Source organism: Echinops telfairi, unplaced genomic scaffold (assembly GCF_000313985.2).
Source record: "Echinops telfairi isolate 266 unplaced genomic scaffold, ASM31398v2 ScPeMD7_7457;HRSCAF=8495, whole genome shotgun sequence".
Classification (NCBI taxonomy): Eukaryota; Metazoa; Chordata; class Mammalia; order Afrosoricida; family Tenrecidae; genus Echinops; species Echinops telfairi.
This window is the reverse complement of record NW_022111357.1, coordinates 29415133-29431450: the sequence shown is the minus strand read 5'-3', so window position 1 is coordinate 29431450 and position 16318 is coordinate 29415133. Positions and strand designations below refer to the sequence as shown.

The following is a 16318-nucleotide window of genomic DNA, read 5'->3' as shown; positions in this document are numbered from 1 at the left end:
GGATTTGTCTTGAGGACCTCTTGGCAGAGCTTCCTTCCATTTTTCTCCCCACTTTGAAAGGAGCCCTTGGTCCTAAGAGGTCAATCCTGTGCTGAGTCCAGAGGCAGATCACAGTACCTTGAGACTTGGACACACTCCCCTTGGGAGATGGAGAAGCATTTTGGGGGCTCTTGAGTTGTCACATGACCCAAGAGGTGTGTAACTCAGCCAAGTCCCCATTGTTCCTACACCCAAAGAAAGATGAAATCCATGGGTAATTTAAGCACCTACGTTCTCCCATGTGTCCCTGGCAAATCTCTCATTGGAGCTGCCAACCAAACAAAGATCTTGAACATTCTCCTGTGAAGGGACTAATGTGTAATGATTTGGGAAGTGGGGGATGACAGCTTATAACTGGTTTCTGTATGTAATGACCAATGAATGGTTAAGAAACATCAATTTCATCAAACTTGCTTAAAGAATGGAAGCCCATGGAGGCAGGCACACAGTGTGTCCTTTACAAGGCCCCTACATGTCAGTCCAAGGGTATCACCCAGCTGGGCACAAGCCCTTCCAGAGCAGGGGCCTTGACTGGCCCACTGGGAAACCAGGCTGGTTATTTCCAACCCATAGGATGCCTAATTGTGCTCATTTGGGGCTGACCCCTGGGCTCCACGTTCTGAAACCTTGTTCTGGCCAAGGAGGAGTGGGGGCTTTGGGTAGAGATTGTCTAAGGAGAGAGTGCTCACCTCGGCCTGGTGGGGCAGCTGGTCCCCAGCTGTCAAAGCCTCTGTTGATCATCAGGATGTTGAGGGAGGAGGTGCCTAGGACATGCCCGGCATTGCTCCCGGGCCCTCCTCCAGGTATCCATCAGGAAGGACCCCTTACCAGTCAACCTTCCTCTGGAAAACCCGGAAGGTCCACTCCCCGGCTAACTGTAGCAGGAAGGTCCACTCCCCGGTAGCTGTAGCAGGAGACCTCAACTGCCACTTTGTCTGCAGGTAGGAGGGCAGCAGGGCACCACCAGTGGCCGTCTGTGGTGCCTGAGCAGCTGTGGCCAAGACTGAGAGAACTGGAAGGACCACTGGGGAAACCAAGAGATGCAGGGAGGTAGGGTGTGGGGGGGCTTCACTGCTCTGGACCCCAGTTTCCTGGCCTGTAAACTGAGGGTTCTGGCTAAGTGATGATTTTTTTGTTTTTTGCTGACTTTCGATGTATTTAGTTGGCAGCGTTTGATTCACTACCAGCCTCTCCGAAGGTAACTTCCTCATGCTCTCCCCCCCCCCCCCTCCTGCACCTGGCATTCACATTGAGTGGGAATCCCTGGGAAGCGCTACTGCCTGACCGAATGATTTCTATGGATGTGTCTGCTTTGGGGCCCAGAAACCAACTGTCCTCAGCTCTGGCCAGCACCCAGCCTCATCACATGATTCCAGAAATCATAGATTTCTCTGTAGAAAGATGGTTGCCAGTAGCCTTCCACTCCTTGGATCAAGTAAAACAGGGTCAAGTAAAACATCATTGTTCTTTTTCTTAAAGTCATTTTATTGGAGGTCTTACAGCTCTTATAACAATCCATACACCAATTGTGTCAAGCACATCTGTACATATGTTGCCATCATCGTTTCCAAAACATTTTTTTCTACTTGAGCCCTTGGTATCAGCTCTTTTTTTCCCACCCTTCCCCATCCTCCTAACCTTGTAACCCCTTGATAAATTATAAATTATTATTTTCATATCTTACATCATCTACTGTCTCCTTTCACATGTTTCTATTGTTTGTCCCCCTCAGAGGGTGGTTATACATTGATCTTTGTGATCGGTTCCCTCTTTATCCCCGTTCTCCCCCCACCTTTCCCCACCTTTATAGTGTCCCTACTCCCATTATTATTCCTGAGGGGTTTATTTGCCCTGGATTCTGTGTGTTGGAGCTCTTATCTGTACCTGTGTACATGCTCTGGTCTAGCCGGATTTGTAAGGTAGAACTGGGGTCATGATAGTGGAGGGGTAGGAAGCATTAAAGAACTAGAACAGTGGTTCTCAACCTTGGGTCACAACCCCTTTGGGGGTTGAACGACCCTTTCACAGAGGTCACCCGATTCATAACAGTAGCACAATTACAGTTTTGAAGTAGCAACGAAAGTAATTTTATGGTTGGGGGTCACCACAACATGTGGAACTGTATGAAAGGGTCGTGGCATTAGGAAGGTTGAGAACCACTGAACTAGAAGAATGTTGTGTGGTTAGTCGATGTTATCTTGCACACTGGCTGGCTCGTCTCTTCCTTATGACCCTTCTGTGAGGGGATGTCCAATTGTCTATCCATGGGCTTTAGGTCTCTACTCCGACCCCCCATGTTGGCATTGATATGATTTGTTTTGGGTTTTCTGATACCTGATTCCGTCGACACCTCATGATCACACAGGCTGGTGGGCTTCTTCCATGTGGGCTTTGTTGCTTCCCTGCTAGGTCTATGTGCATGTATTTATATGTTAAGTATCAAGGTAGCAAATGGGCATTGGACCTCTACTCAAGTCCTCCCTCAATGCAAGGACACTTTGTTCTAATAACCTGGCACTCTGTGATGCTCACCTTCCCGTTCTGATCACTGAAGTCAAAATGGGTGCATATGCAAATATGGTGAAGAAAGCTGATGGTGCCTGGCTATTAGAAGATAAATTGTCTGGGGTCTTAAAGGCTTGAAGTTAAACAAGAGGCCATCTAGCTGAGAAGCAACAAAGCCCACATGGAAGAGGCTTTATTGTTCTTAAAGAAGCTTTGCTAAGACTGCAGACTCCACCCTGCCGGCTTTGTTTACCTGTTTGCTTGTGTATTTTGAAGAGATGGGTGGTAAGCACAGCCTATCCCTTCATATCTGTGCCTGAAACCAGGGTCAGGGTGGGGATGTTGCCCTGATGGCCCCCCACTCATCACACCAGCCCTCCCCCAACTGACACTGATATGAAGGAGCCTCTGGGGGCCCTCTCCCAGTGGGGGTCTGGTGTCTAGGTCTGGGGACTTCTGCCTCCAAAGTGGATAAAGGGCATCACGTGACTTGCACCTGGCCTCTCCGTTGAGAGTATGCTAGGAAAGAAGGCCAGAGGCCTGGGAGGACCACGGGGTTTTGTTGACTCACCTGTAGCCATACTGGAGAGAGAATTACAGAGCGTCCCAAAGCCGGGCAGCCTCGTGGGTGTAGGCCTCAGGTGGTACAGAGGGTTAAGCACTCAGCTACTAAGAGGCGCCTGCTTCTGAAAGGGCAGGGCCGGTTAACCCCGATGGATGGCACATCGCTGCAGCCCATGGGCTGGCTGTGTGTCAGGATCTACTCAATGGCAACTAACTGGTACCTTGCTGGTACCTTGCTATGTAGAGGGTCTCTGCAGCTCAGCCTGCGAGTGTCTCGCCATGCCCCGTTGATGTGATTTTTAAAAGAGGTGAGGTGGCCGCCCACCCTTCCTTCCACTGGGGTCTTTGTTGCTTTTGTATTTCCACTTCCTGGACCTGGATTGCAGAGGCCGAAACCTAAACCTCTCATCCAAGTATATTTGGTCCCCGTGGAGCCCCTAGGGAGGCTGCTGTTACCTGGTGACCTCCTCCCGGGCCAGCAGCAGGGAGCTGCCAGGTGGCTTCCCCTGCGCAGGGCTGGGTGTGGTAAGCTGGGACTTAGCTCGAGCAGCAGGGGGCCAGGCAGTGGCCAGACCCATGTACACGCCTGTGTCCGCCCAGCTCCCAGATTCTCTGCTGGGGTTGCTAGTAGAGATCTCCAGTCTGTCTTGTATATTCTAAATGATTGTGGATGAATAGGCTCCCCCCACCCCCGGGCCCCTCCTCCAGTTCAGCCTGAGAGCTGAAGGCAGATTTAGAGTCCAGATCTCCCACTGATTGAGCTGGGCAGCCTCGGGAGCCCTTTTTTGTTTTGTTTTTTAATCATTTTATTGAGGGCTCATACAATTCATCACAATCCATACATCCATCTATTGACAAGCATCGGGAGCCCTTTTGGACGCTGGTTGACTAGGGGGAGGGAAAGGAGAGCGTCTTACTTGCACTTGGCGGGTTAGAATCTTTCAGTTACCTATTTGGGGTTCAATGCTGGAAGGATTTCTTGGTGCCGACGGAGTTGGGGCATGTTCTGTGGTCGTGTGTTTCTGGGAGAACAAGGCAGAGAGGGCCAGACTGTGGGCGTCCCGAGCAGGGGGACTGGCCCTAATTAAAATGCACTGAGTCAGGCATGTCTGGGCCTGCAGGAGTGTGCCACCCCCAGTCCCCTGCAGCCACAGGGTCTGGGGAGGTCTTGGGATGGCCTCTCATGATGGCCCGTCTTCCCAGAACCCTCAGCACTTCCAGCCCCGGGTGCCTTCATGCATCCCAGGAGCAGAAGCAGGGAGAGTGGACAGCTGAGCCTGGAAACGGAGGCCTCTTAGTTCACGGACTGGTAGAGAGACAGCAGCTTTTAACAAAAGTCATTTTAAGTTTTGATTCCGCTCTTCACTCATGACAGACCTTGCTTAATTTAAATCTTTCTTCTGACAGCAACTTCTTCATCCTCCCACAGCTCAGGGTCCCGTGTCTGGGCTGCTGGGCCTCCCCCTTCCCTGGTCTTCCCACCACTGAGCACCTCTCCCCGGAGCTGTGGGTCCCCGTCTGCCTTTCCCGCTCAAAGACTTTCATCTTATTTCTGCCTTTTCCTTTCTTCCTGATTTCTTCTTTTTCCCTCTCCCCTAACCTGAAGTAGAATACGATGATGTCAAAGCCACAAGGAGCTCTGGTGGCCCTGTCAGGGAAATGTGGGGCTGCTTTACCACTAGGTCGGTGGTTCAAACCTCCAGACGCTCTGAAGGAGACTGGAGGCTGCTGCACCTGTAAAAGATCGGTCGTCTCAGAAACCCTCCGGGGTCACTTTGAGTCGGCACTGACTTGATGGCAGTGAGTCGCGAGTCATGCCCCATCCGCTCATCGGCTTATTTTAAAAACTGCGATCGACTGGGTTTTATTGTGGGAAGATGCCAATGTGAACACAACCATTGTTCTGACCCTCCGCTCACAAGTGCAACAAGAAAGACCACAGGAGGCTGAGCTGAGCCAGAGCCGGAGAAAGCAGCAGGGAACTACAGACAAGCAAGAGCCAGTAGGGAAATCTGCCTCTCCAACCTCCAGAACATGCAGGCTGCTGGCTACTGTGAGCTGGGGATGTGGCCCCCCAGAATACCACCACAACCCTCACCGGTATCAAGAGACAGGATACCATGCTTCTCCCATGAAATCAGCAAGGCAGACCTCCTCAGAGGTCCGTTTGAAGTGTGTCCGTACCACCTCCACCCAGAAATTGTTGGTTTCCATCTATTGCTGCAGAAAACCCTTTGCTGTGGAGTGGTCTCTCTTAGTCAGCACTTTCCCTACCTCCCTGAGCACCCCACCACAGAGGTCTCAGACCCACAAAACACCTCCTGGAGAGTCCGTTCTGGTCTGTCTGCTGCACCACTCATTGGGCTGAGAGCTGCTGACTGGGACTGCTGGTTGCCCCGAAAAAGGCATCTTTGGTACAGCAAGAGTCCTATAACCAAAATACACAAAAACTTCAGCCACTTATAAAAGAACCAATAGGCTAGACCAGAGCATGGACACGGGTACAGATAAGAGCTGGAAGCACAGGGAATCCAGGACAGGTACTCCCCTCAGGATCTATAGTGAGAGTAGCGATACCAGGAGGGGAAGAGGAAGGTGGGGGGAGAATGGGGGAACCAATCACAATGATCTACATATAACCCCCTCCCTGGGGGACAGACAACAAAAAAGTGGGTGAAGGGAGACATTGGTCAGTGTAAGACATGAAAAAGTAATGATCTATACATTATCAAGGGTTCATGAAGGAAGGAAGGGAAAATGAAGAGCTCAAGTAGAAAGAAAATGTTTTGAAAATGATGATGGCAACATACGTACAAATATACTTGACACATGTGTGTATTGTGATAAGAGCTATATGAGCCCCAATAAAATGATTTTAAAAAAATAAATAAAAAGGACCAATAGCTCAATCATAGAATGGGCAAAGATAAAAAGGCCAAGGACTTGAATAGACATTTCACCAAACAAGACTCAATGGCCAACATCATACAGAACTATGGTCAGTGTGAATACCTATCAGAGATGAGATGCTACTAGGAGAGCCCAAGATCAACAAAAACAGAAAAAACAAATGTTGACAAGGATATGGAGAAGTCATGACCCGTACACATAGTTGGTGGGAAGATAAAATTGTGCAGCCACTCTAGGAAACAGATTCCCATACAAATTACCATGTGACCCAGCAACTGCTATATCTAGGAAACATGAGCGCAGGGACCAAAATAAGCTCTGTGCATGTTCATTGCACCACTGTGCCCAGCAGTCCTAACGTAGAAGCAACCCAAATGCCCATAAGCGGACACATGGATTACGTAAAATGTAGTACATGCATCCAGTGGAATACTGGGCTAGTAAGAGGGATGGCATCTTAATACATGCTATAGCATGGGTGGAGCTTGTCATGCTGAGTGGAGTAAGCCAATTGCTAAAGGACAACTGAAGTTAAGAAAAGGAAAATATATAGAGACCAAAATGTACTTGTATTTATCAGGGGTTGGGAGGAGGGGTAAAGGGGGCTAATAGAAGTGTTGTATTGATGAAGGTAGAGTTGTACAACTGGTTATTGTAAATTGCTGTCAATGAGTTATATCTGTAACTATGTCACACACACACAAAGAGTAGCTGCTGAAGCTGCTTATGTATAACTGAACATCTCATGGGATTTAGTTCCTTCTCTGGGTAGACTAGGGTAATAATTTCATGGGACATCATAGTTGAATTGGAACTGAATTGAGTTGATTTGAATCTATAGTCCTTTGGTTTAGTTAGTGTCAAAGAAGGGGAATTGATTATGAATTTGATTTAGTGATCAAACAAATGGCCAGAGCAGAACTCTGGCCTCTCCGTCCTTTACCTGGTCCCCTTCCTCAGCATTTCCATCTCAAGAAATGACGCTGTCATGGCTTTCTCAGACTAAAAACCTTAGACTTATCCTTGGGCCTCTCTTTCTCTCTTACGCCATATCCAAACCATCGATAAATCACTGGGCACTGTCTTCAGGATATATGAGGACAAGTGAAAAGGTACAGCTCACACATGCACGATTTTATTCTAAACAAACGTGTGTAAACATGTCTCAGAGATGAGTGGATGGCTGCAGACAGGGTCTCTCAGTGATACATTTGTCCAACAGAAATAATGGCTACTCAGGGGAGTTTGCTGGGCCTGTTATATTCAAAGCAGAAAGGTCAACTCCGAAAGTTATGGTGGCTGTTTTTTGTGGGTGTTCTTTTTAGGGGGTGAGGGGGGGGGCAGATCCCAAGGGAATAGTCTTGATAGGTTTTCTCAAAGAACATAGGACAATCTTTTATGAAGTTTTCAGAAAATGGAAAACTGCACTGGTGAGAAAATAGCCAGAAATGTTGTTCCAAGGAATTTTTAAAAATAGCATAATAGTGTCCCTGCTCATCCCTCCAATAGTGTCCCTGCTCGTCCTCCAATAGTGTCCCTGTTCATCCTCCAATAGTGTCCCTGCTCGTCCTCCAATAGTGTCCCTGCTCTTCCCTCCAATAGTGTCCCTGCTTTTCCTTCCAATAGTGTCCCTGCTCATCCTCTAATAGTGTCTCTGCTCATCCCTTCGGGGACAAGGACTGTCCTTTGAGAATTTCTTTGGAAATCTTACACCGTCCACCCTTCAGCCCTTATCTTACCTCTTTAGACTTCCTTTTAATCCCCAAACTCAAAGACCATTTAAAGGGAATATCATTTGAATCCCTCAAGGAAGGCAAAACTACCTTTTTGAGTGCCACTCACTCACTGCCACAGAGCAGATTCCAACTCAGGGACCCTGTGGGACAGATAGGAATGACCTCTGTCGGTTTCTGAGGCTTTAAATCCTTACAGAGGCAGAACACTTCCTCGTTCTCCCGAGGAGAGGCTGGTGGGTTTCAACTTCTGGCTTTTTGGTTAGCAGCCCAAGGCCCGGCCGGCCCACCACACCAGAGCCCCTGGTGTCAATGCAGACGCTCGCTCGGGATTCTTCGGGGCAGGTTAGAGAGGTGGACATGCTGCCTTCAGCAGTGTATAGACCTAGTTCTAAGATATGTCGAGAGACAGTAATGTTTTATTTTGGTGTTTTTCTTTAATAAAAGGAGCTATGCTTTTGTAGCCAGGCCTTTTGACTCATCCTTGTATTTGGAATCTGACCCACTAACTTTGAAGATTACTGCTATTTCCCCAAATCCACGTGGGCAGAAAGGAAACACTTAGAACCACTTGGCCGTCTGGTCAGCAGGAGGAATTTCTTCCCAGAAGTGGGGAGAGCTCTGCCGTCCTGGGTTGCAATGCTAACCTACGGGTAGGCCTTCTTCTCTGGGGAGGGGCTAGCTTTTGAAGAAGCCTCTCGCTTTTCTCCTCGGCCTGTCTTCTGAGACGCTTCGCCGGAGAAGAGCTCGTAACCACGATGGGTCTCTCGCTCTCCTCAGGGAGAACAGGGAGGGGAGCCTTTGGCTTTCCGGGGCTCTCCTAGAATTGAAGCAGGGTTTCAATCACATTAGCTTTCCATCACAGTAGCCATCGAGGGATCTCGAATCCAGTTTGGATGATAAGGCCTGGGTTTCGAATCTGGCCCTGGCCCTCGCTCAGCCTGTGACTGGCTTTATGGGCTGTGGTGTTGATTGCGTGGAGTGTGACTGATGACAGTGGTCATCATCACAGCTACGAACCTTCATCACCTGGTTACAGGGGCCAGGTGCTTTGACGTCAACGCTCACCCAACCTGAAGGAGGGGGTCCTGCTGCTAAGCCCATTTTACGGATGAGGAAGCTGAATATAGGGAGGTTCAGTAGCTGTCCAAGGTCACACAGTCAGTGACAGAGTCCACTCCTAGCCATTTGCCTCTAAGTGCACGTAATGAGCACACGATCAGTCAGCCCCTGATTATAGCTGCTATTAGCTCCACCAGCAGGCACTGTTGGTAATTTGGCGTGAAAGATGTTAATTGTGCTTCGGGCTCAGTTCTCTTAGTTAGATTTGGTCCATTAATGTGGGGCTTCCGGAGCCCTCATTCCTCCCTGCTTGTTTTCTTCCCACTCTGCCCACAGCCATTCTCTCAGGGCCTCGTCCTGGCGTGGTAAATTGTTAGCTGGCTGCTGTCCCACTGTCATTATAGGAGTACACCCCTGCCGCTTACTCACTTTAAGTCATATTTACTGGCCATCTCCCTAAATAGAGCTCAGGCTGCTGACCGAGCTCCGAAAGGCCCTCCGTCATTGATTCGTAGACATTCTCAATTGTCCTGCCCTGCTCAAGAATGGTGCTGGAGGGGAGCAAGATCTGCTTGTGCCTTGAGTTGATGGACACATCCATGCTGTGCCGTTAAGAGTAATTGAAGATGGAATGATACTGCAAAGGCAAGTGAGCAAGGAAAATAAAAATCCTGGTGTTAAAAAACAAAACACAAGAGTGATTGGCGGACGAGGGAACAGAACCTTTGTTACTGAGGGCCAACGCATCATCTTGGCTTCTTTCTCCTGAACATAGCTTTGGCCAAGTGCTGTTGGTTTGAGCAAAAGTATGGATCGTTATTATTGATAACATCAGCTCATATTTGTTGAGCACTTGCTTCTCTAGCAAGCTTTTTGCATCATGACATCATTTGATCTCCTTGCCAGCACTGTCCAGGGAAAGCTTCTGAAAGATGGAAATATCTACATTGTGGCTGTTCAGCATTTCGTGTGCTTCCTGACTCCACAAGCACTCTGACCACCATGCTATCCTTTACTGATATTGTACGTTGGGCAGAGATTGTTTCACGGTTACAAATAGTTCCTTAGGTGATGTTTATGTTCTATGTGCAACTCGCTTTGAAGTAAATGTCCAAGACATATCTCAAGGAAGCTATAACACCTGCCAAAGGATAGACAGGGAGATGTGAAAAAAATCGACGAAATGGCTGCTCCTGGATGAAAAATGAAATGCTGCGACAATATCATTTCTTCCCACTATCATCTCTGATGGTGATTCTCCTCCAAATCTCACAGTGAACTGTAATGAAATTTGATTTTAAGCTATAGTCCAGCCCCCCAACCGTCTGAGGGACAGTGAACTGGCCCCGTTTTAAAAGTTTGTGGACCCCTGATATATACTTTATAACAACAAGTAGCTGCTCACACTGCTAGTGTGCATGAAATACTTCATGGGATTTATTTGCTTGGTTCGAAAGCTTAAGGTCATGGTTTTATGGGAAAAGTCTAGTCAATTGGGCCGATACTGTTTTTCGTGCTTTTGTCCTACGTCTGAGTTCAGCGTGTAAGGCCTGGGCTTGCACACCTTGCAAACGGCCAGACAAGGCCCAACAGTGGCGGTCCCCAGCTGCCTGGAGCAGCAGAGAAAGAAAGAGACTCGGGAACTGCAGGAGGCGTAGTGGCCTCTGGACAGCTGCCCCTTTGCCATGAGACCACAAGCACTCACCGATGCCGCTACCATTTTGATCAAAGATTCTATAAAACAAGTAGGCATAGGGTGGGGGGTACAATGGAATTCTCATGGAATCCAGACTTTCTGGAGCCACTAAGGCTGAATGTCCCCACCCCTCCACAAAAATGTCACACTGAGGAACTCCTTAAACCTTCAATGGCACTATCCCTGGAGTCATTGTAGACCAAAGAGTGCTTGTTCTTAGTTAGCAGAGAATGTTAGTCTTGAGCACTATTGTTTTTACAGAATGATCTATAGACGACCACATTGACGACAAAAGTTAGCTGGCGCCAGAGGTGAGATGAGAAGCTTAGCAGGCAGTGAGTTTATGTGCTTTGTGCGTTCGTTATATGGTGGTGACTGTAATGTAGAAAAGGCGATCGGGAAAGGTGGTCCAACTTGAGAACGTAGCCAAAGAAACTGAATGGTACACGTAGAGATTTTCTTATTGATGTGTGCTTTTTGTGCATGTTTTCATCAAAAAAATGTATAAGGAAAGAAATATAACTAAAAGTGAGGGCCTGGTACAAGAAGAGACAATAGAACAAAGTAATCTAGCCAGGTGATACACTAAATCAGCCGGGGGGAGGCTGGATGACTAGGGAGTATGAGGAAAACTGGTTATCCATTTTCAAAGTAATAAAACCTTACCTCATGTCATATATAAAGTGAACATTAAACAGAAAAGTCCTCTAACTGTTTTGGAAATGCAAGTGCTTTGGAATTATTAGACTGGGGATAACAAGCTATAAAGGAAAAGGCTGACAAGTCAGACCGCATGAAACAGTAAGCATTCCGAATAGGAGGAAAATATCCTAAGCAAAGGGGACACAGTGGCACCCGGCAACAAGCAGGGTGAAATCCTTAACAAAGGGCAATGGCAGGTCGGTAGGAAAAAGACAAGCAGCCAGGGACAGATTGGGCTCAGTTATGAATAGGCAACTCACAGGTGCTTGTGCCCCCGAGTCAGTTTAGACCCAAGTGACCCTACAGACAACAAATAGAAACACAGTCCCGACCTGCACCGTCCTCCAGCCCCCGCTGTGTGTGAGCCCGTAGTTACAGTCCATCTCACCACGGACCCTCCTCCTGTAGTGCTGACCCTTTACTTTACCAAGCATGAGGTCTTTTTCCAGGGACTGGTCCGTTCAACAGCATCTCTAACGTACTGACACCAAGGCTCCCCAGAGTTCCTTCTAAGGAATGTTCTGGTTGAACTTCTTCCCCAGACAAGTCGTTTTTCCTTCTGGCAGTCCCCGGAGCTTTCGTATTCTTCGCCAACACCGTCGTCCAGAGACTTTGATTCTTCTGTGTCTCCCCTATTCACCCCCCAATGTTCACATGTATGTGAGGCCCCTGGAAACCCCACGGCTAAGGTAGAGGTGATGATGGGGATCTTCCTGCATCCAGGCCATGCTACACGTCTGATGTTCGCTTGGAAACAAAAATACCCTGGCTTGGGTCAGGCAGACATTTTTACTTTTTATACTATAAAGAATTTTTTAAAATTTTGTTTTAGTTTACTTGGTTTACTCAAAGTAATAAGGGGGCAAATCCATTATTACATTGATGTTGTCTGATTTCTGACTTCTGTGGGTGTTGGTTGTGAATCGAAGTAATGCGTAAAGTGAAATCCTTAACACCCTCATTTGTCATGGTGTTGTTAAGGGTCCTGTGTGAGATCTTGGTTGTCCTTATGTTGAAGTGTAATGCATACTGACGTGGCAGTCCCGATCTTCATCAGGGAGTAAGTGCTTTCAACAAGCAAGGTGGTGTCACCTGAATATCCCAAGTTGTTAGTGAGACTCTTATTTCTTTTGGGGGGGACTGGAGGATAAAGCTTTTAGGTACTATTTTCCACCAAACTGATTGGCAAGGTTTGGACGGGTTATAGCTATGGTAACAGCACGATAAATTACCTAACACTTTAGAAGAGCAAATGTTCAGGCCCTGCCAGATTGTAAATGTGCATGTCCTTCAACTCAACAGTGCCTCACCCAAGCACTTCTTCTATAGACATAGCCGCACAGGGATCCCCGGCTGTGCATGACAGTGGGGACACTATCAAAGAATTGGAGATGATGTACATACTGAACAGAAGGGGGCTGGTTAAAGCCCAGTGTGTCCCTATTTTAAAGTATGATTGGGTGGCAAGAAGGACCTAGATCTCTATGCAATGATACGGAAATATGCATTTGGTAGACTGTTGAGCTACAGAAAGGGCAAGTTTTGCAGTGACGAGTACAGCATGGTCCCATTTTACTTTCCTATAAAAAGTAGGTGTCTGTGTGTGCAGGAAATGCAAGGAGGACACATGCCCAGCTGGTGAGAGTCAAAGGCAGGTGGGCGAGAGGCTTCTATGCTTTAAACATACTTTACTATGGCTTAACATTGTATAGGCTTAACATTTTATAATCATCAAATGTGGCTTTCAGCCCTTTTCTCTCTTTCTCTTCTAAAGTACCCTGGCCTAAGGAAGAGGCCTGGGTCTCTGAACCGCCGTCGTTATGAGACAGCCTCTCTTGGCCTTTGCTGCCTTTGCTGTGTATCTGTGAATGAACGGATGGACGCTTTTCTCTATTTTCCATGTGATGGGTGGATATAGCTACTTTCACAATCAAGAAAATGAATGAGCCTCTTTGTTGCTTTTTCATGTTAATTGGACTGGATCGCTAAGGACTCTTCCAGCTTCAGCACCTAAGACTGATCACAAATGTACTAGGATTTTAAAATTTAAAACAACAAAAGGTTTGACATTGCCATTTGCAGTCCGCATACTGAAGGGTCATTGCTGAGATGGACTCGCGTGAATCTGGAGCTCAGTGCCCTTCCCTCCTGGCGCTTGGCCTTGCCCACCTCTCTGGAGGATGGGCGGACCCCACAGGCGAGTCTGTCCAGGACTGACTGCTGGGCTTTGCTCTGGACCCGGAGAAAGTGGGATTTTTGTTGTGGACTGACTGGTTGGCTTCTCTCTGGAGCGCGTGCTTGGTGAACTGGTTGCTGCATCTTGCCTGCTGGTGCCCCTCTAACCCCACTGCCAGCCCCCGAAGCTTAGACCTGAGAGCAGTGTGCTGGCACCTGCGCCCTCGTCTCGGGTCCTCCCCGCTCTTGTTGTTGAGAAGAAATAGCGACAAGGGTGTAGAAGGGGGAGGCTCCTCCTATAGCTGTACTTGAAAGGCCCTGAAAGTTGCCAGAAAACTCAGCCGAGTTACTGAGCTTTTTTCACCTTAATTAAGCTGTCCCAGCTGCCCGGCATGCCCCTCCCTGAAGGTGTTCGCTACGTGCTGCGGTTCCCGTCCTCTCCTGTCCACGTGGCCTTTGCTCAGCCCAGCCTGGGAACAATGTCGTTCTTGGCGTGGGGCTTGACATGAGACTGACATGCACCCAGATCTGTAGCCTGCCGTGCCAGGATCCTCAGACAGACCCAGTGTCCCGTGCAAGCTGTTGGCAAGGCTGAGAACAGGTACCCCAGCCATGGGCCCTCAGCATGTACAGGGTGCCCTCCACTGGGGTGCAAAACCTTGGGGTGGGAGACATTGACAAAGGGGACGAAGGATGCCTTCTTCTAGACCAGAGTTTCCCAAAGTGACCCCTGCCTCTCCCCTTCCCCGGGGGGTGGGGGCATGATCCAGGGATGCTGTCAAAGCAGCTAGCTCGGCTGTCCTGGACTCTGGGCTACAGGACACAGTCTCTCATTGCAGAGCAGTGGGTGTGGGGACAGGCGCGTGAGAACTGAATCTTTTTTTCCCCCTGAAGAGGGGGTGACGGGCAAACTAAGTTTGGGAACCTCTGATCTCGGCAGAACTGTGTGCGGTATCCCCTGGTGATGTTGGGCCCTCGCCTCAAGCCTATGACTCTTGAAGCCTACACGGGACTTGAAACTCCTTGGCATCATTAAGCTGTTGCCAGGAGAAGCTCTTCTTGGGGACGGGGCTCCAAGGACTCAGCCTTCAGGGACCTCCATGCAGCATAAGCAGCTTGTGAGGGGTGACTGAGGCCAGCTCCCCAACCGGCCACAAGAGTCACATTATCTGCCTGGGGGTTTCCCAACCACTGCCCTGATCCCAGAAGGCCTGTTGCCCTCCATTTCCAACCAGGGTGCTGTATGTTCTTTCTCCCAGCTGCAGAGCTACTTTGCTGCCTGTGAGGACGAGACCCCAGCCATCCGGAACCACGATAAAGTTCTGCAGCGGCTCTGTGAGCACTTGGACCATGCTCTGCTCTATGGGTGAGCAGGACAAGACAGGAGGGCTCCACAGACGTCAGTGCCTAGCCGTGCTCACTCTTGAGTTCTCCTTTCCACAGGCTTCTGTGGGGGCTCCCAGTCATTTGTCTCAACAAACTCACTGCCATCGAGTGATGCCATCTCATAGTGACCCAATAGGACAGGGTGGAATTGGTCCCATGAGTGTCTGAGGCCATAACTTTGTGCAAGAACAGAAAGCCCTGTCTCTCTCCTGAGGAGCAGCTGGTGGTTTCGAACTGCTGACCTTGCAGTCAGCAGCTCAGCGAGTAACCACCATGCTGCATTTGTCCCTGGACAGGCATAAGTTCCTGGCGGGGCGGAACAGCCACAAGTATGAGAGCGTCTGAAGCTGAGTGGTTGTCTCTAGATCAGGAAGCACCCCGAGCTGACTACTGAGGGCGCCTCTCGTAGCATCCCCACCCTGTGTCTCAGCCTGCAGGACCTCTCGTCTGGCTACTGGGTGCTCGTGGTGCATTTCACCCGGAGAGAAGCCATCAAACAGATCGAGGTGCTGCAGCATGTGGCCACCAACCTGGGGCGCAGTGAGTCGTTACGGGGATGCTGGGGAGGCGGAAAGCCTCGGGGTGTCCAGTGACCTTGGGTATAGAATGCCAGCGCCCTCCCTGTAGATGCGAGTTTGTTGGCGTCTTAATGATGGGGTGGAGGGGAGCCAGAGAAGGAATTCTAGCCCAAGCAGATGATGAGGTGCCATCTCGCCCTGGGCTGGGATGAATGCTAGCCCACGGGATCCACGTGGACCCCTGGCATTTCTCAGCCCAGCTGAAGTCTACAGTCTGCCCTCTTATTGGAGTTTCCCAGCCAGCTGCAGCCTGGGGTCTGGCAGAGAAAAGCAAGCTCAGGGGCAGTGGAACTCCATCAAGGGAGAAGTCTGTGGGAGTCCTGGGTCCTTCCTTCCTTGCTCAGCAAAGACGTCCACACCCTGATGACCTTCCTGCCCATTGTTTGCAGGCCGGGCCTGGCTGTACCTGGCCCTCAACGAGAACTCACTGGAGAGCTACCTGCGGCTCTTCCAGGAGAACCTGGGCCTGCTGCATAAGTACTACGTCAAGTGAGTGCCCCGGTGGTCCACCCCACAGAGCCCACAGCGCCCTCTGGTCTCATCCCAGAGATGTGCCACATGCACATCTCAGCGTGCCCACCGGTGGCCAGCCTGGCCTTTCGAGCTGAGGACACCTCAGTGATGACCAAAGGCACAGGAGGCTAGCCCGCACCTGAGGGCTGTGGTTAGTACTGTGTTCCCTGGCCACTGTAGTGGCCGGTGCTATCTCTGAGCGGTCTTTAGACCATTCTGGATGCCCACATCCCCTGGCACAAGCTCATATGGGTTCCTGAGGGAGCAGGCTATTGGTCGCAGCTGCTGAGAGAGAGCCTGGTGAGCTTAGGCTACAGGCCCGGGCTCTGAATAGCTCCACGTGTGCACGACGGGTGATGGCTGGAGGCCGAGTGTAGTCCAGGAGGGTTATGGGTCAACTTTCAAGCTGGTGAGCTTGGGGACTCAGCACCTCCACCTCCCCCTCCCTGTGCCTT

At 49.6% G+C, this 16318-nt stretch overlaps 1 protein-coding gene across 1 annotated transcript in view; it reads left to right on the top strand.

Moving 5' to 3' along the window:
• PLEKHM2 (pleckstrin homology and RUN domain containing M2) overlaps window positions 1-16318 on the top strand; it is a 42534-nt gene that overhangs the window by 13451 nt on the left and 12765 nt on the right. Inside the window, exons 2-4 of the mRNA XM_004705410.2 lie at window positions 14646-14752; window positions 15203-15312; window positions 15740-15839. Coding sequence (XP_004705467.1) covers window positions 14646-14752; window positions 15203-15312; window positions 15740-15839 — 317 coding nt within the window. The remainder of the gene's footprint in view (window positions 1-14645; window positions 14753-15202; window positions 15313-15739; window positions 15840-16318) is intronic.